Source organism: Lethenteron reissneri, chromosome 43 (assembly GCF_015708825.2).
Source record: "Lethenteron reissneri isolate LAM-NWPU_2019-01 chromosome 43, ASM1570882v1, whole genome shotgun sequence".
Lineage (NCBI taxonomy): Eukaryota > Metazoa > Chordata > Hyperoartia > Petromyzontiformes > Petromyzontidae > Lethenteron > Lethenteron reissneri.
Window position 1 is genome coordinate 10,945,499 of NC_083821.1, and position 20,308 is coordinate 10,965,806.

At 47.8% G+C, this 20,308-nt stretch overlaps 1 protein-coding gene across 1 annotated transcript in view; it reads left to right on the forward strand.

Annotated features, from left to right (window-relative positions):
- LOC133353378 (kinesin-like protein KIF13B) overlaps positions 1 to 20,308 on the forward strand; it is a 136,547-nt gene that overhangs the window by 13,523 nt on the left and 102,716 nt on the right. The window contains 1 exon segment of the mRNA XM_061569581.1: positions 3,986 to 4,073. Within this exon segment, the coding sequence (XP_061425565.1) occupies positions 3,986 to 4,073 (88 nt within the window).

Sequence of the window (20,308 nt, forward strand, 5' to 3'; positions counted from 1 at the left end):
ACTCACCAGGAGATATGTAAATATTCGGTCAGATCATATCCATCTGTATCTCTGATTTGTACGTGCATTGGTTAGACATATAAGGTTTATGTCAAACAGACTGGGCTGAGCCCTTGGTGCCTCGGTGGCGAGATGTAAACTACCTCGCCTGGTATGCAGGAGGTGGTGGTGGGTTCTATCTCGACCTTAACGCCTATATTTTTGTAGTTTGCACATTTTCCCCGTGGTCGCATGGCATTTTTTTTGCTTGTCCTCCGGTTTTTCCTCCACATTTAGAAACATGCGTTTCTAGTATATGGCTGCTCTATATTTTAACACGACGAGCCACTCAATTGGGCTATAATTTGTGGCCAGGTTCCTTCGGCAAAAGAGCTACATAGCTCGGTGGGCTATAGCGCCTGGTAAAATAAAAAATACATGTTTAGTTTAGTTTAGGTGTGACGTGCAGAAATGTGCAAGCGTATGCAACTTTTTGGGAAATAATTTTTTAAAATCCCTTGCTGCGCCGTCGTTGAAGAACTGCGTGTTACTGCAAGTTCTTTAGGTCATACCAGACCATTTTAGGATTCTTAAAACCGCTGAATACTCTAAATGGCAGACACCCAACAGCCAAGGACAGCAACTTTGTCAAAAGATAATTTCTAAAGAAGCCGAGTAAGAAAGAGGTAATGATGGAACATGAATTATTCTTTGGTTTTTTCGGTAAAGTCACGTATAAAGATAAAATAATAAATTAAATAATAGCATGGAAGATGAAATTGAATAATATTCAGAGGCTGCTTTTGGACAAGAACCATGTAGGAAATGAAGGAATTTGAAAAAAATTGCGGAAGTCCTTTGCCCAGCAGTGGGAAGTTGCAGGCTGACAGCAACAACAACAACAGGTTGCTATCGTTTATAGAAGTGGAGCATCATGCAAGCTCCGGTCATCCTCGCAGCAGCATTTGGCTAACCGTAGAACAAAGACGGTCACTGCATCGCGTGCTTTCAGATGCACTTCTGCGGCCCCCTGGAACGCTCTACCTACCGATGTTAGGAAGCCACTGGAGCTATGCTCTTTTAAATCATCATCCAGATTGAAAACTCATTTCTATAGAACTGCTTTTTGTGTTTAGTTTGTTGTCCTTCCCCCACACCTCCGATTAGTGCGATTGGCTACGCACGGTGCGAAAGACGTTTAACACACTTACATACATGCAGTGGGCAAGAGCAGACTATACGCGTAAAATCAGAAGTGACTCCGGGGTTTTGTCGTCTAGGGCTCTTACCTGATGTGATCTGATGCTACACTGATGGAAGAATTCTCCCAATATGTCTCTTCATCTCAGTGCCAAGGTTCCACTGGGATGAAGAGAATCTAACATTGAGTTAAATACCCTCTCAGATGTTTTACTTACCAAGAATTGTTTTGTTTTGATCACTTATAACTTTAATAACCATTTTTACTTTTTTTTGGGCATAAAAAATACGTTGGGAGTGAAATACGCATGATCAATATTTATGATCTAGTTGCTGTCACTATAACGTTGTCTGCAATAACGTGCTTTTATTACTGTGAATAATTAATAACCGTATCTATGTAACTATGGCTTCACATGCAATAGGGACCATCCCAACAGACTCTCACCTGGCTATATGGAAAGACTATCATATATCATGCAGTCGTTGTAACCTCCAGTATCAAGACACCAAAGAGAATTGATTCTCCAAAGTGAGCCTCACAGTGACGTTATGGACCATGATTGGTAAGGGAATTAATAAACATTTAGACCTTTCTTAATCCGTTGCTGGATGAAGTTCTGCTCACATCGTGTCAATCATGATGGTTATTCGACCATACTTCACCATACTGGTCAGTATGGGTTGGTGGTGGGGATCGAGGATCAGTCCGATATATCACTCTGGACTCATGTTAGCCAGGGCCGCGAATCAAACTCAGGTTGGCGGTCCATCTCGCAGTGCGCGAACCACTGCGCAACTCGCTGCTCCACCCCAATGAAAGATCCCCTTTTACACTCTTACAGTATATGATTTGTCTTCTCATTTCATCCGTGTATGGGCTCGACTGTGTGTTTAATAGATTTGTGTCGTCAAGCTTTTGTATAAATATTTGTGTTGTCCCAGGGGCTTGCTCAGGTGGTGAATTTTGTGACATCTGCAACAGGCTCCACTCAAACGTTCTTTAACAGGCGCAGGCTTTGGATGTAAGTACAGGGACTCTACTTACGAACGAGTTAGGTTCCAGAGGTCTATTCGTGAGTCCAACTTTACTCCTGTCGATTCCAAATATGTTGTACGGCATGTACACTAAATCACAGGGAATGGCTTTAAAAGTTGTATAATCCCCTGCAGATGTAGATGCCATTGGTTCTTCACGTTTTGCTAATGTAGATCCCACTGGTTCTTCAGGTTCTGCAGATGTAGATGCCACCATCCCCATCTATTGCGTGGGGTTGGTTGAACTTACGACGCTCAGTCCAAACAGGCAACTGGACATACGGACCAGGTTTGTTCGTATCTCTGAAAGTTTGTAAGTCGATTGTTTGTAAGCGCAGGAGTCCCTGTATGTTGCACTTCTTTCTCACCATACATAGCCAACCGTGCCAATGCTGAAGTGAAGGTGAGAACGCAAGACCACTGCATCATTCTGCGTCACGTGTTGCCAGAACAATGCTACTGGCTGATGTATAAGTGGTGACACGTCGAGTTCTCGCTGAGCGATGGATTGCCTGGGCAGAGTAGGGGTCCTGCCTGGCCGTGCCGGTGTCGAGACGGCGGCGTCAACGTCACAGGTGCCGCTGAAAGGAACTCCCTGGGCTGCTTTCTGTTCGGTCATTTCCAGCGCCAACTCTCTTCCGTCCCGCAGTGCTCTGTATATTTTGAGTTCCTCTAGTTGTGAACGGTATTGTCACAACGGAGATGTGTCCACAATCCGTAAAAAATTGAAACTTATAAATTGTACAGCCCTTTGTCAATCTGATGCTGTGCCTGTCCGCACCTCCCATTAACACGGTTGGCTACACACGGTGCGAAACAAGTTATACATGTGTAGTACAATAGCGCCGGCTGGTGGACAGCAGTGGCAACTGTGGTGGACATACAGCACACACGCCGGTGAGGGCGTGCACGGGGTGCGGGCAGAGGGGAGGAACGAGGGCAAGGGTCACGGAGGACCCCTGTCTGGAGGCCCCTGGAACCTGCTCACGGGTTCGAGAAGGGAGGCGTGGTCAGGGCAGGAGAGCCAGGCCACGCTGGGAGCATAAAAGGAGCCAAGAGCGGGGGCTCGAGGCTACCGGTTCTGGGAATGGACTCGTTTCGTCGCTGCTGTTGTTTCATCGCCGTCGTCGCTAAACGTCTCCGCTAGATGTTGCGCTATGAAGGACAGCATTTGGCTATCTCAGTCAGCGCCGTCAGCGTTAGACAGCTGGTGCAGTGTACAGGCTAGGCTGAGCTGCTGTGGAGAGTGTGCGGACCAGACCGTGAAAGTTGTTAATAAAGAAAGTGCCTCCGAGAAACTCTCTTCTCTGAATCGTTACACACGTGTACATGGGGGTTACTTTCTCACACAGGCCAGTGTGGTTTGGTGAAGATGGAGTAGCCCAGCACTGGTTCAGGTATCGCTCCCCACTGATATCACTTGCTGGCAATCGAACTCTAGTCACCGGGTTCGTAGCACAGTGTGGCGTCGCGATGTATGTTTCTAATTTGGTGTGATGCAGTTACGTGCGATTGGGTGTGATGGTGTACAGTACAGTGTGGAGCAGTGTGGTGCAGTGTTATTGTGCTATATCGTTTGGTGTGCGCTGTGGTGATGTGTGTCTGGTGTAGCGGTGTGCAGTGTGGTGATGTGTGACTGTGGGTGTGCCGCTGTGTGACTGTGGGTGTGTGACTGTGGGTGTGATGCTGTGTGACTGTGGGTGTGATGCTGTGTGCACTGTGGGTGTGCCGCTGTGTGACCGGTGTGGTGTGATGCTGTGCGTTGTAGAGCTGTCCGGGAACACACGCTGCGTGGTGGACATGGTGGATACCCAGACTGTGCTGTCACCTCCGACCCTCGGCACGGCCGACACCAGGTATGGATGGAGAAGTTCTTCATGTCCCCCACATCACAAACAACAACCACAATTTCAACATCCTATACAGCATCTAAATCTGGATTGGGGAACCTATGGCCTATTGGCTGGATACAGCCTGCAAGTTCATATTATTCAGCCCGTCGTCATATGGGTACGACCACATGAAAACGGCCTGCAAATGATATTGATCCATCACTGCAGGCACCTTAGCCACGCTAATCGAGGACTCGAGGGAAATGTTCATGACTTGGCCACGGTGTGTTTCTAACTTTAGCACGCTCACTCCTTCCGTCACGACAAGGGCCTCTTGCAGTTGCAAAATTCAACGAGGTGTTTCAGTGTGTGTGTGAGTGTGTGTGAGTGTGTGTGAATGTATGTGTGTGTGAGTGTGTGTGAATGTGTGGCCCACCGTGGGGGCAGCAGTGTAGCAGTTCGCGCGCTGCGCTACGAACCCGGTGACCCGAGTTCAATTCCCGTTCACGGACAACACCGGTGACGATTATTTGAACCGGTCCTGGGCCTCCCTTAGGTCGACTCAGCCTCAAATGAGTAACTTGGTGCAGTGGATAAACATCGCCATTGGGGGAGACAAAGGCGGCCGGGGGCGTGGTGCTGGCCACACACCCCCACATGTGCTGTGCCGGCCTTCGTAGGTGCTGCTCGCAAACAGCGCCTTGCCCCAACAGTCTGTCTCAAAACTAGCTACTACTGACCAAGATTAATTTGAGAATCTATCGAATTTTAAATAAATAAAATAATTTTAACCGTTCGGATAGCTACCGACTTAGTGCTGCGTGGAAGCGAATCATCAAATAATACATTATATAAATGCATGCCTATAAAGGGCAGCATACTTCAATAGGGATTACCGTCGGTACGGCTATTTTAATACATAACAATAGACAGGAAGGACAGGATCAAAGGGCTCGCATAATGCACAATGTTCGTTGACTCATTAATCCCTCACCCCCCCCTCACGTGGCACAAGAGCGCAGAAGCGTGGTCACCACATCTACGCCTCTCTATAAGGAACGAAATCTGTCTATCGCCTGATGAAGCTAGTTGTAATTACTGGCGAAACGTCGTGCTCAGATTGTAAATGTTGTGGCTTGGCTCTCCAACACACCGGTGTGCTGTACTAGTGACGAATTGGCACTTTCTGTTTACGTGACAACCCTTACTAGTTGGTTGTGTCGGGTGGTGGCGGGTTTAATGACACATTCCTATATTAACGCGATCTAACCAAAAAATCATCTTATAGATATTGGTTGTGAAAGCCTACGTATTAAAAAGTAATCATGCATTTCTTTACCAATGAAAGCCTCGCTTGAGTCTCAGTATTTTCCTTTAAACGGTCCCGCTTCTATACGTTTGACTAATTGTTTTTTTGAGAATTGTTGCTTTGTGGGAGGAAACCACACTTTTCAGGGAAAGGCACACACACAGATCAGATTGTCAACAACCTACTTGCTGTAGTTTCCCACAAGCATTTTGGAACCCTTGCAAATAGTTGCTTTGCACAGGTCTCCATCTCCGCATGATCCACCAAATCAGGGTGGGGGTTTTCCAAGACCCTTGCCACCCAGGCAGCTGGCCACCTTTACGAGTGGAATTCTTTCAGCGCACGAGGGCACGCAAGCCCCAAAGCCGGACGGGTCACGATTGTGGGAGGCGGCTGCTGCTTTACAAGCAGTTGCACTCAGGGTAGAGGCAGAGAGGGCTCCGACTGCGTGAAGCTTTCTGAGAGTGAGCAGTCCGTTGGCCTCCTGGAGTTGCAGGTAGACACGGTGTTCATGTCCTCCTCACAGTTTCCCTCCACTGGATTTAGAATGGCTGTTGTGTTGTAGACCAGTTGGCTCCTCAACCTTTCTGTGGCTACTGCACCCCCCCCCCCTTGTTGAATTTTAGTTTCCACCGGGTACCCCCCCCCCCCTTGCCTGACCCAACATGGTTCTGAGAAATCAACGTATGAATGACGAGCGTCAATATTTTAACCAATGGTCCATCTTGCGAGGCGTCCTAACTGGCTTGTTAACTGCAAGTGAATAAAAAACGAAGCCAACGGACGCTCCGCACGCTTGACACAATTTGTTCATGCTCGCCGGTTACTCTTGGAAGCCCCGCATTGTTTCCGATCAATCAGTTTAGAAAAGACCTTTTATATCGTTATAGGTTACCATAAGGATTTATATTTTATCGTAGTTATTTAATATTTGCAGATGCATACAACATTATTCGCCAGCGACTCTCACGCATGATATAATTTCACACATTTATAAATCACTTCACGTACCACCTGGGACATTGCCACGCATGCCTCCAGGGGTTTGCGCGCCCCCCCCCCCCCCCCCCCGGTTGAGAACCACTGTTGTAGACTGTCAGAGAAAGCCCTTCCACAGCACTAATGCTGGGTGGGGTTTATGCTGGCACATGACACGGCTTTAGCTGGCTCGTCTTTGGCCCCTTTTGTTGAGTTTGTTTATTATGACCCTGACTTTTTTTTCTGCCGGCCGGCAGAAGCGGAGAGACGAACGTGAAACTCTTCACGTTGTTTCGTTTGCAGTCAAAATAATTGGAGCGCTGCAGCCACCCGTTGTGGAATTTTGTTTTTTTATATTTTCCACCTTTCTCTGCAGCTCCCAACAGGAAGTGGAATGTACCACCCCGCGTGCTCTGCTGTACCACGCCCAGCCGGTGTTAATTCTGGAGCAGACCACTTTCGAAGGGGGACATTTTAATGTTTTTGCTATCAATGCGCAAAAATCAAAGTGTTATATCGAAAGCCCGACGCTGCCTCTTGGCAGTGCTGGGTAAAAACATGTGCACCGATCACTTAGGACCAGCGTTGCCGTGTGTGTGTGTTAAAGACTTCACAAATGAAATGTCTGCAATTGTCGGCATATTTATTTTCTTTCATTTAACAATTAAAACTATTTAACCAAAATTTATAATTGACTTGGGATTTCGTCGGAGGCACAAATCGTGTATGCCAGTGAAGATATCGTATGTGGAACCCTGTGTACGCTCATGTGCATTGGGCATGAGCTTTTGAGAATGAGATAAACAAAGATGCACAGATGAACGCAGGTATTTTTTTAACACAATTCTTTAAACATAGATATTCTTATTCTCGTAAATCAACCAAGACTCGTTGAAGAATAAAATAATCGTCATATGAATGTAATCAATGCTGCTACTTTCAGCATCGTAAGCCATTATTTGGGCGCTGCAGTGGCGAGGTGTTCACTACCTTACTTGGTATACAGGAGGTCGTGGGTTTGATTCCGATCCTGACACCTGTTGTATATTTGGAGTTTGCATGTTCTCCCCGGGGTGGTGTACATTTTTCTCCGGGTCCTCTGGTTTTTCCCTCCACACTTAGAATCAACATCATGCGTTTAAGAGTATTTGGCTGCTTACACATATCCACGTGATAAGCCACTTCGTTGGGCTATCACTTGTGATTAGGTGGCTTCTCTAAAAAAGAGCAATATAGCTCAGTGGGCCTTGCCTGGGGAAATAAATAAATAAATAAACCCCAGTGTAGTGAATTATCTCACTACTGCTGAATGAAGGCCCATGATTAATCTCACTCCTGTGATTTCATGGCTCCATCTCCATAGTGGTGATCCCTTCTGCGGCTGCCATTCCATTCCCAGTCTCGTCCATCACCCACCATCGGCTTCTAAGCCCTGGGTCCTGCTCAAGCCGACTTGCATCTCTTCGCGATTAATGTTACGTTTCAAATTGGCTTTAGTTCCCTTATACATGTCTCTTATTACTCTGAGCATAGACTGCATTCAATGGCAACGTCTGGGATGGGTTATTACGACGTTGCGTTGACTACAACTCGTATCAATGTGGCCTGACATCATCTCTGCTAGCAGATATTTCAACTGCTCCTTCATTGATTTGATAGCCTGAGACTTTTACAGTGACATTTGTTTTGTTTTACCCAAACTTCCTTTGTCAGAATATTCATACTGTCGCATGCCCTGCTGCGACTTGCGGATTGTAAACTTGGCCATTTTACAAAGTGAGTAGAACAAAGAGTTGAAAAGTGCACAAAAAGCAGCGTGGAGAAGAGCATGCTTGGAATAGCACCGAGGGACAGGAAGAGAGACACGTGGATTATAGAACAAACACAATTTATCCAGAACCCGAGAACGGCTGAAAATGTGGGCATTATCCGCTGAATAGACAATTCAACATAAGCTACTTGTCCCCAAATTCCTCTTGACGACACCCTTGGTCACGTGGGATTTTTTTTAAAGTCCCTTTTTTCGAGCAGATGTGCCAGCGTAATTCATTGCAGAAATCACCAGGCAGTTGTGGGATTATAGCCGTTGTAGTAGGGCATGCCGGCTAAGCGCTGAGCAGTTCAGCTGCTCTCTGCACAATATTGATTTGAACGTTTGGTCATGCGTAGTTTAACAGTGGCTCGAGCGACACACGTGCCACTATTCATTAACTTCCAATTATATTTTTTGTCGTTATTGAAATCTGTAATCACAGCCAGCCTTTACATTCCTGGGGGCAATGCGCGACATCGGCGATGATTGCGTGCACGCACGCACCTATTCATTTCACAGGGGTGCCGCGTCCACACAGCTTTAGTTGAGGAGCACGAATGCCCCGGCTTCTCTGGGACAGTTTGGTGGTGACCCTTGCTGTGGTCCCCTTCTCTCAGTCTGCCTTGGGAAGAGACTCCCCTCCGTAGTGGTGTCCCGGAAGGAATCCTGTACGGCGCGCTCGGTGTCACTCGGCGTTCTTCATCGCAAGGCCCGCAGGGCCACCGGCGGCCTTTAGTGTGGCGCCTGACAATACCACATGACACAATACACACACCACGTGACACAATACACACACCACGTGACACAATACACACAACACGTGACACGATACACACACCACGTGACACAATACACACACCACGTGACACAATACACACACCTACGTGACACAATACACACAACACGTGACACAATACACACACCACGTGACACAACACACACACCACGTGACACAATACACACAACACGTGACAAACCCTAGCGGTTTCAAGTGTGTGGCGGCCCTCACACTGATCATGTCTTTTTTTGTATCATCATCGTCGTCATCGTCGGCCGCTGTTGGTTGAAGACCAATTATGGTCTCGTGATGTAACAAAGATAAAGAGCTCCCCAGTCCCGGGCACCTATGAAGGCCAGAACGGGCACACGAGGGGGTTGGTGGCCAGCACCACGCCCGGCCACCTTTGTTTCCCCATTGGCAACGTTTACCACACCGCACCAGGTACTCATTTGAGGCTGAGTCGACCGAAGGGAGGCCCAGGACCAATTCGAATAATCGTCACCGGTGTTGGTCGTGCACGGGAATCGAACTCGGGTCGCCGGGTTCATAGCGCAGCGAGTTAACCACTAAACTACCGCTCCCAATCCATCTGGCACCTGCACACGAGCTGATTTCATCTCTCCGTCTCAGCCATGGGGCCTCCTCTCTACCACTTTCTCTGCCGAGGCTGATTTTAGTTTCGAGCACCGGGCACCATCTCTGACATGTCTTGCTCAAGCTCGCTTACTTTTCCACGTAGTTAGTGATAGCGCACCGTCTGTATGCTTATCCAATCCATGGCATCCTCACGTTGTACCTCGGTGTAAATTCGGTGACCTTTATAACAAGTGAATGTTGAACAGGGGCAAGCCTCGCGGATTGTGTTTTCCCATTACCGTGTACATGACTAACTCCGTTGGGCTCCATGGAGATTATTTTCAAGGGCACCCCACACCCCATAACCTTCATGCCAGCCAACGTATATTTTTGCCATTGGCCATACAGTACAGTAATTTTAGCGGTGTATTTTTTTTAATTTAACACCGCATTGCCAGGGTGAAGGCGCAGTTCCCTTTCCCGACAAAAAAAGCCTCGCACGATGGCCTCACGCTGATAAGAAGAGGCGCCGTTTATGCACCGAATGCAGTCCCGTTGCGAGTCCGCTGCTTGACGAGGCCCTACCAACAACTTGCAGGGCACGGAGGGCCGTTCGACCGTATCCGTGCGGGTCGGTGAAGGCGGCGGTGGGGAGCACAGGCACTGGAGCGTAGTACAGTACAATAATTCACTGGTCAACAAAAAAAAATTCTGGCCTGGACTTTTGCAGCTGTTTTAGACTAATTTCAGGGTGCTGATTCCAAATCTGATCTCAGATTTGCTCTATCACATCATTTTTATGCTATCGGCATACCCCATTTTCATTGATTTTACCCGGAATTAACTCTGTCACTTATGATTGCAAGTTGTTGCGAGTCAGTGACTGCTTTAGTGTTAAAATATGGTGCTGTATTTTTAGGATAGTGTGTTTATAATATCATTTTATGTAGATATCCACATTTATTTCATTTTTTTCTTCTGCAGTTTTTATTGAAAATGCAATGTTTGATATCTCAAAAACCTGATGTGATAGACAAAAACTGATGCCAGATTTGGAATCAGCACCCCAAAATTACCTTAAAACCTTATGCCAGAGAAAGTGTGTTGACCAGTGTAATGGCTTTTATTGCAATGTCAACAACACGGCTCACACGGCAGGCCTGCAACTCCAGGCTCAAACCCCTGCTTTGCCATCTGAGCTGCGGTGAGAGCGGGTATTAATGTAATACAGTATAAACAGAAACGTCTGACTTTAACCACCCTAAAGCCTGCTCGTGTACTTGTATCTGTATTTCCAGCGTTCCTGTCTGGCCAATTCTGTGTCCCTTCCCTCCCAATAGTGGGAAACCGCAGGGTAACCGTTGTAAGTTTCCCTCTTCCGAGCGGGGAGAGAGGGCGAAAGTTACTGCGGGCGCACGGACAAACCCTGAGAACGTCCCCGCCCAGGGGCCTCGCCTCTCACCCCACGGTTAGAGAGGAGGCGGTGGCCCCTTACCCCGTGGCAGGCTCTGGGTTTCGTCCCTTGGTTGACGGCTCCCATTTGGAATGTGAACGTTTAAACGAAAAACTAAAAAACGGTGAACGTTAATACCGCATTCAATTTGTTTTTTTGCGTACAAAAAAAAAATAGGGAAGCCCTGCCAACAAAGCGGTTAAACGAAGCTTTTCTCAGAGATCTAAAAGCTTCTGTTGATAAATTCCGGTCATAAAAAACACTTAATTATTTGAGCAGGCGAGTGAGTGCATGTTGAAATGCATTATCTCCATTGCAGGCAGAGCTGGGATGGTGTCAAGGGGTGGGCTGCCATCCGAGTGGTAGTTTTCAATACGTCCATGTACGGCTGTTTTTGTCAAAGCATTTGAGGATGGAGGGCCTCCCCGTGTGGGTTGATGAAGGTGGGGGGGTGGGAGCATAGATGTGGGAGTATAGTACAGTACAACAATAGATATCGCTGCGTTGCCCTTTGCTGTTCACCATGTGTTCGCGCAACAGCCTCCTATAACCACCTGTTCAATGCAGGGTGGTCACTCGTCCAGGCGCCATTCAGGCTTTGCTTTGCTTAGCTTCTGATGAGATTTGGTGCATTGCAGGTCACAGGCAGTTCTCAATGTAATCGCGGGACAATTAGAAATGTCAGAGTTTGTTTACGTCACCGTCACGACGGACACACAGGGGAAACACAAGTTCTCATCCTGGTCGGGAATTGACCCGGCCCTTCGTCCGACTTAGTTTGACAAAAGCGAGAAACACTTTGTCTTGTGGTAAGAATGTCTCCTGCCACAATAATGTGGAGGTGGCTAATGGCGATCGCCACTGCCCCAGACTTGGTTTCGTCATGCAGACACTTTTTCCCCACTGGTGTGACATCAGCTCACATTGCCCGAGTCATTACGTGAATGATGTCACACATTCTTGAATTGTTTTCAGATTTTCTCACCACCCCCCCTCCCCCCCTCAAATGTTAAACCGATTGTGCTCTCGGCATCCCGTCATGAGGCAAGAAATTAATTCGTATCTCTCACAGAGCAGTACGACCACCCCGTGTTAATGAATGGCCGCAGAGCCGGATATCACAGAACTAACATTGAAATCCCTTAAAGGGACCTCTGCTGTACACAGTAGAGGTCAGTACTTTTCCACTCACGCTACCACGTCAGAGCAATACTTCTTGAATAACTGTTAAACCAATGTCCTTGAATTCCCAAAAGCTGACATTTTGACAAATTAAGCACAGAACAAGATGCATATCTTGTCTACCACACGATATATGCATTGTGTGATGGGAGGTCAGAGCCTGTGCTCACAATCTCACACCTCTTGCCACCTGTAAATTACCTCTTGTGTGGATTGTGGTTACTCTTGGCTACGTTGTGTGGAGATGGTCCTGACATTGAAGGTTTAAATGAGTCACGTTGGGGCACAGTGCCCTGCTTACTCAGCAGGAAAGAGTTAATGATCAATAGACTTTCACTGCTAACATTACTGTAAGAGACAATAAGCTTATTCACCGAAAGGAAATGGCATTTAAACCGTCAGTTGTATGCGCCTTCCAGATTAATGTTTCCCCAGGAGAATTATGATCATCTCACGATTGGGAGTCCTGCTACTGTTGTACTTTGTAAGATAACGCGTATTTGTACACTTTACACTGAAGGGTGAACGTGTAGTCAATTCGCACCTGATGACGATTGCTTGTGTTGCGATCGAAACGTCGTGATATTGTTATTTTTTATTATTATTTTATCTATCTACGTGGCTTTACCGAAAGACCCAAAGAATATGTAGTGAATGTGTTAGCTGCGTCCATCTGTCTGTTCATCCATTTGTCCGTAAGTCCTCATGCCTGGAGTGAAGGGCTGTGAAATTCTTAAATAGATCGAATGTGAAAAATAATAATTTAGTGATGCTGCTTCACCCTCTGACGATGAGCTGTTACCCAAACGGTCGTCTATTATACACACTATTGAGCACTTACCTTACGGACGACGGGGCGTATTTATGAAAGAGGCTGACCAACATTTCGTCAAACAGCTCGTCGTTCATTTCACGGGCCCCTTCAGCCGGTGCACGCAACGTCGCACGCCACGGTGCCAGCACCGGGCCCAGTGCCGTGACGTACGGCGGTTGTGCAAGGAAACGCCTCATCTCGCGCGTCTCTGTGGGCATTGCCAAGATTTCACCGAAGTACTTTGTTCACGATTTCCGCGGCCACCGTGGCTTCTGCACCAAGATCGTGGGCTTCCTCTGGCAGCTGCGGTGTGTGTGAGTGTCTGGTCTGGCCGCTGCCTTCCAGGGCCTTTGGCGCTGTATGGCAGCCACACCTACAGATCAGCGGTCATATAGGAAGGGCACGTAACGTTTGTCAGTTGGTAGGACTGTTTACAAATGATAAACATTCCGTGGCAGTATTCATAAGCCTAAGCCACCCGGGAAAGCCACCTCTGATATTTTAAAACTTTCTCTCCTTAATATTTTTCGATGGCTGCGTTCATACACTTGCGGCTGTGTTTTGTTTATTTTTGTACGTCAATAGTGCGGGGAGTGATGGTACGGTGGTTAGCATACTGTGCTCAAACCCAGTAACCCGAGTTCAATTCTCAACCGAGCTGACATCAGTGGTGAGTGATGACAGCATTACGCGATAAGAATGCCACGAATAGCAAATGCACAAACTATTATTATTACGTCTGCCCTTGTTGGCTTCCCACACGTTGGTACCCCATTGTACTGACCGCGCTGAATGATGAAGGTCAACTTGACCAGGGATTCCTAACTCGAAGCATTCTGATAACGAGCTCCGCACACTCGACACTGCGCCTCTGAAAGATTCACGGGTTTATTCATGATGGGGGTTTGGGTCGTGTGACGCTGTTTCACGCAGCCGTAAGAGTGGTTTCTTTCGGTGGGCTGGCAATACTGACACGTTGTCTGAAGTGTTGCTCACACAGCTATTTTGTGTATACATTACAACCAATACTGAACTTTCTCGTGACAAATTCAGCAAAAGCTCTGTTGTCCAGCACTGCAGCATCCAGCATGCGGAACGCTTTATTAACCCCGTGCCTCTGATCAGCACGGTTGGCGACTTACAGTGCGAAAGAAGTTCAACATACGTACGTATACCTGTCACAGACGGCAATATAAATCTTTCTAGATTAGAAGTTTTCGTGACTGCAAGGATCCATACTCTTTGGATCTTTCGGTAAAGTCACGGAGGTAGAAAAATAAATTAAATACCTTGGTTATTTTCATTTTATTTTTATTATTATTTTTTTTTCACCTACATGACATTACCGAAAGAACCAAAGAGTAATATAAATCTTACTTCACGTATCCGGAAAATGCAAAAGGATACTTTTTGCTGTTTGAACATCCTAAGACCTGTTTTGTTGCCGGAAAGGGCAAAACTTACACCACGTAATAATACTCTCTGCTCAGTGATATTAGTTCATCGACTCAAAGTCGAAGTTTCTCTTTGCTCAGGTGAGCATGGGATGGTGGTTTTTTCTTGGACGCCCTGCGCCGATGGTGGAATTTCCACATTCCTCTGACAAGGACAGTCTCTTCATAGAAAAAAATAAAATCTGCTGTTGACGTCCAACAAAGTGATGCTCATTTTATTGGGTCCATCAGAATGGTGGGTGGGATTTACGACATTTCACTTAAGGTAATACAGCCTACGACCAACTGTGTGCGATGTGCCCGATCTTGTCATATGTCCGAAACCAAGCAGAGTTGAGCCTGGATAGTATTTACGTTGAAGCTAAACACAAAAAGCAGTTCTTGACTGAGCCATGCATAACAGGTGATATAGGCTGCGGGGCAACGTTGTGGAAAGCAGTGCGACAAAATCCACTGTCTGGCTGTTGTTTTATGCGGCCTGCCTTCGCCAAACGGCACCGTGGTGAAATATGGTCAAATAACCCCGACGGCACCCACCCACCCACCGTGTGGTGATACCCTCATCCTGCAGCGGATTGACAGACACGGTGAGGGGGGGGGGGGGACGTTCACACTTGTGTCCAGGGACTGAAACAAACTCAGTAAGTCACGCATTTAGAGGCTTCGGGCGGAGAGGCTTTGAAAATCCCACAACACCTGCCGCCCTTGTGTGCGGAATGCAAGGGTTTGGGTAAATTCTGAAAGGCAATGGATTCCTGGTGTCCATTATTTGGTGGCGGGGGGGGGGGGGGGATATTAATGTAGTACAGTATAAACAGAAACACCTGACGTTACCACCCTAAAGCTTGCTCGTGTACTTGTATCTGTCTTGCCAGCGTTCCTCTCTGGCCAGTTCTGTGTACGGGAAAGTTTATTTTAAAACAGTCCAGTATTTCGTACCTTTGGGTGCTCATTTCAGGCCAAGTGAACCCGAGTGAGGCCCTCCGCATGAACGCAGGCCGGTTGAGTGGATACGAAGTTATTTGAGCTGCGATAAAAGCACAGCGGGCCATCATCTGTCTAACCCAACGCAGAAGATCACTGGTTTTAATCTTCCATGAAGCTCACGGTTTTTCCCAGATGCGGATACCTGGTGCACAAATGGAACATTAAAAACTCTCCAATGTGCGACTGTGGTCATCCAGAACAGACCATGGAGTATTCAACGACGGCATTCCGAATCCATGAATATATGAAGGAGACATCACAGCGATGCACTCCGCTGCTTCTGATTGGGTTGTCTGGCTTGACCACATGAACGTGAAATTGTAGCTGTTGTTCTGCATTTGTCAACCATACGAAATAAGAAGTTTGAACCTGGACGCATAACACTTCAGCCAGGCTTGGCTCACGCGTGCTCCTAAGTGTGCGTCTGCCAGGTGGTAGGGCAGTGGTTTACGCACGGTGCTACGAAGCCAGCGACCGGAGTTCGATTCCTGCTCGCGGCCAATATTGGTGAGGAATATCTGAACCGGTCCTGGGCCTCCCCTAGGTCGACTCAAAAGAGTACCTGGTGTAGTATGTAAACATCATCAAGGGGAAGCAAAGGCAGCCAGGCGTGGTGTTGGCCACTCACCCCCTCGTGTGCCGTGCCGGCCTTAATAGGTGCTCGCTAACAGCACTTTTCCCATAACTGTCTGTTCAGGCGAAACGCGGGGTCTGTGTGTTTGTCTGCCAGGCACCACTCTCAGTCCCGTAGCTCTCTACGAAGACAACTGCCCTCGCCACCCACCGCCCACTCCCCAGGATGGAAACTTTCATCCTGCTTTGCACAAGAAAACTGTCAATCCGTTATCTGTCGCGTGTGTGTACACACACAGGGGGCGTTAATCCGCCTGCAGAGCACGTGTGCCCGGTCTTGCGCAGGTTCCTGCTATAAAAAGCCGCTTGCGCGCCATTGCAGTGCGAAGGTGTGGTTTTTCCTTTTTTGTTTAGTCATTGCCCCCCCCCACACCCCAACGCTGCCACCGTGTGTGATGGATGGCTGCAGCGTGTAAATGCACACACCTGTGGAATTGTGCTGCGCGCAGGTGCGGCCAGGAAATACTACGGGGCGGGGGATTCTGGCTCGCGCATTCAAGAGCCATGGACACCTTTCGGGGGAGCCCTCTTCGTGTTGGTTTAGAATTGGCCCCTTCTCTTGGTTTAGAGCAAGGGCGGGGGATTCTTTTCCCCTCATCGAGGACCGAATAGGACTTGAAAATACTTTCGGTGGGCATTGTAATTCGTCGTTACATGGTTGTCCTAAGATTTAGAGGTGTTATCTTTCCATTGTTTATAATCTCTTGCTCCATAGGACTAAGACGGGGGTGGGGAACGTCCGGCCCGGGGGGCCGTACAAAGCCCGCGAAATCATTTGGTCTGTCCCTGCCAAGGCAACCGCAGGCGGGATTCGAAATTAAATAAATCTAGGAGCAAACCTGGAAAAGCAGTTGCGAGTAGCAACATCATCAATACCAGCTAACATCACACGCCTCGCCAAATAGAAGCAGTTCCAGCCATCGCATTAGGGGTGAGTTAATTAAATGTTTGACCAAATATAACAGGCAAATTTTTAAGTTAATAATTTTGTGTGGCCCGCGAATGATGTGGTAAATATCCAAATGGCCCTTGGCAGAAAAAATGTTCCCTGCTCCTGGACTAAGAACTGATGTTTTCCTAATTTTTTTTTATCCAATTGTATGCCGATTGTGCTATCGGTGTCACATCATGAGATGACTCCATTCGCAGTGCGACCCTTGGTGTTCGATAATGTCCCACTGATGCGGATACCACAGAGCTACCGCTGAGATCCCGGCAAGTGACCTTTGGTCCACAGGCAGTGAAGGGCGGCACTTTCTCACCCACTTTTCATATGAGAGTGGAGTTCCTCGCATGGCAGTGACACCATCACATCACTGCACTTGAGGATCTAGTTTATTCACAGGCAGCCGCCTGGATTTGAGCCCAGAATCCCAGCCAGCTCAGCTCTCTGACCTCTGAGCCACCCAGCCACCTCGGGTGAACCCCTAATTTCCAATAAAAATCGGTTCTCTTTTCAGTGCTTGGACTCTGGTTTGATCGTCAGAGTGACCTCCATTTTTAAACTAATTCCAGCATTTAGAGAAGCAAAACACTGTCAAGAATGCATCCAGAATATTGAACAGTTATAATAACAGTGGGTAAAACTTCCATACTTTTAAAAAGAGGCCGTTTGTTTAGACTGTACGTGAAGTATTTTGTACAGGGTGTTGCCCGTTTTGTCAATCCACTGCTGGATGAGGGCTTCCCCCATGCCCTGTGGGGTGGTAGGCGGTTATTTGACCACACTTTACTACGCGAGTCATTGCGGGTTGTTAAAGGCCGGGTAGCGTAGACGCTGGAGCCTTGCGCAGTAAAGTATTGGATTTTTTTGCACCACACTTTCCTGCCCAGAACGTAATAATTTAGACTTGGAATGCGTAATCGCCGCACAGTACTCGCTCATTCTCGAAGAGAGAGATAACAACTCAGAGACACGAGGAGGAATGACAGAGAAGCGGGAAAGGCAGCCACGTGGTGAGCCCGTACAAAATTTCGCCCCAAGCAAATTTTGCTCCAACCTCTGCGGTCCTCTATATATGAAGGTGTTATCAGGCGATTAACGAGCGTTTTACACGCGGAAGGAAACCGGAGCGCCCAGAGAAAACCCTTGCGTGTGAGGGGGCAACACCCGATTCCCATACAGGAGGCAACGGGTGGAGTCCACAGTTGCTGTACTGCCTTTCGCTGCTGTGCCGGTGTATGGCGCCTCCGTGCCCACGGGAAAAGAGTTTCACAAGACACGGCTCCACTGTGCTGGACTAGAGGCGTGATTAGCCACCACCGCCCGGCTGTCGGCCCACAGCAGCCTGCGGCACCTGCTGTACGCATGGTGGTCACTCACCTGAGCACTCTCCAGGCTCAAACCCTCCCGCTTAGCTTCTGAGATCTGACGGGACCCGGCGCATTCCGAGTGATTTGGTCGTATGCCAATCTAAGAGGGTAATATTTTTGTATGCTGTAATAATTCTGCGTTTCGTTAATATAATGGACGGACGAATCAATGCCACTGTGTCAGAGGGCCAATGTTTAACTCGAAACGCTGACTATGTTGAGAGTTAACGCCTGAGCTGCAGCCAGTGCCCCGTGTGAGTGCGTTGTGTTGTCATAAAACAATGTCGGATGCTGACGGTGGCAGTATGAGCCAAGACAACTTGGAAATCATTAGAGGATGAGTGTGGTAATAGAGTACCAGTGTGCTTGACACAACAAAGATCCCCCCCCCCCATATTGCCTCTAACAGACTGTTGGGGCAACTGCTTCTAGCGAGCACCTACGAAGACCAACACGGCGCCTTTGTCTCCCCGGTGCTTACGTTTACGCACTGTGCCAGGCACTCTTCTAAGACTGAGTCGACGTAGGGTAGGCCCTTAACTGGTTCAGATATTCGCCACCGTTATTGGTCTTGAGCAGGGAATCGAACTCGGTTCGCCGGGTTCGTCGCACAGTGCACTAACCGCTACACTGCCGCTCCCCATGCCAACAGAGCGCACGCGGTACCACAAGGATACCGCACGCTACACCGGGGACCCGTATCCTGTTGTGCAGTCGAGGGTGGGTTTTAAAGTTCACCTTTGCAAAACTGGTCTCTATAAACATTAACTCGCGTAGAACTGTATGCGTTCATGGCCGGTAACACAAGCCAACCACTCGGACAGTGTTTAGTGTTTATAGCCACCGCGTGTGTCTCTGTCACGTGCCGCGCTAGGTTACAGGGGACGCTGGGGCACAGACACCTCTATAGAACCACCGAGAGCGGACTGCGTGCTACGGTTTGTTTTATAAATACAGTTGCTTAGCACAGTTACAAAGGCCGGAAACGTCAAGTGTCCAACAACAAATGACACCGTCAGAGTTTGTGAACACGTTTCTTAAAAAAAAAAATAATTAGAGACCTTGATGAAAGAGATTGTTTTGACCTGCAAGTGTGGTGGTTGAACACGGTCAGAGCACTTTCAGGTGCACTTCTGTGGCCGTCTGGAACGCTCTTCCTTCCAATATTAGGAAGCCACTGGAGCGATGCACTTTTAAGTCGTCTATATTGACAAACATATTTCTTTAGAACTGATCTTTGTGTTGAGTTTGTTATCCTTCCCCCTCACCTCTTATTTGCACGATTGGCTACGTATTGTGCGAAACAAGTTCACCATATATAGTCGACTGAGCCTTCAACTTGGATGGTGGAATCAATGAGTGAAGTTCACGGGAACAGTAACCATGGTAGTAGCGATAGCAGAGTGATAGGGAGGTGACTGACCGCCGGGAAGTAATTGCAGTGAATTAGTGAGTGATGGATCATCAAATAATCTTGATGGCTTTACTTTGAACTGCTCTGAAGTGTTATAAACTTAACCTGCACGGCCAAATTCCCTTCAGCTTGGCGCTGATAGGTGATAGCAGCTGTACAGGGAGCAGTTGCCCTGTTCGTAAAAATGTCTTCCCACCGCCGTCGTTAGCTGTGCTGGCAATGGCTTTGCTCCACAGCGGGAAGAGAGAAAGAGCAGGCAGCAAAATTGTAGCTGGTAGCTGGAGGACAGCATTTTACTCTGCGATGTCCAACACATTATCATCACGCGTGTTTCTCACACTCAATGCGGTCTTTACCACCGTGGTTAAAGTCATCACCGCTGCAGGTGAGCTGGGAGTTTTACTGCCGAGAAATATGAATAACGCGTGAAGTTTCAATGAAGTTTGCTGCACAAGTTTGCCCGACAGATTAACAACTCGCGTATCCTGTCTGGGTGGAGGCGTTTCACTTCAAGATAATTGTGCATTTCCCCCCGTAACGATACACAAAAGC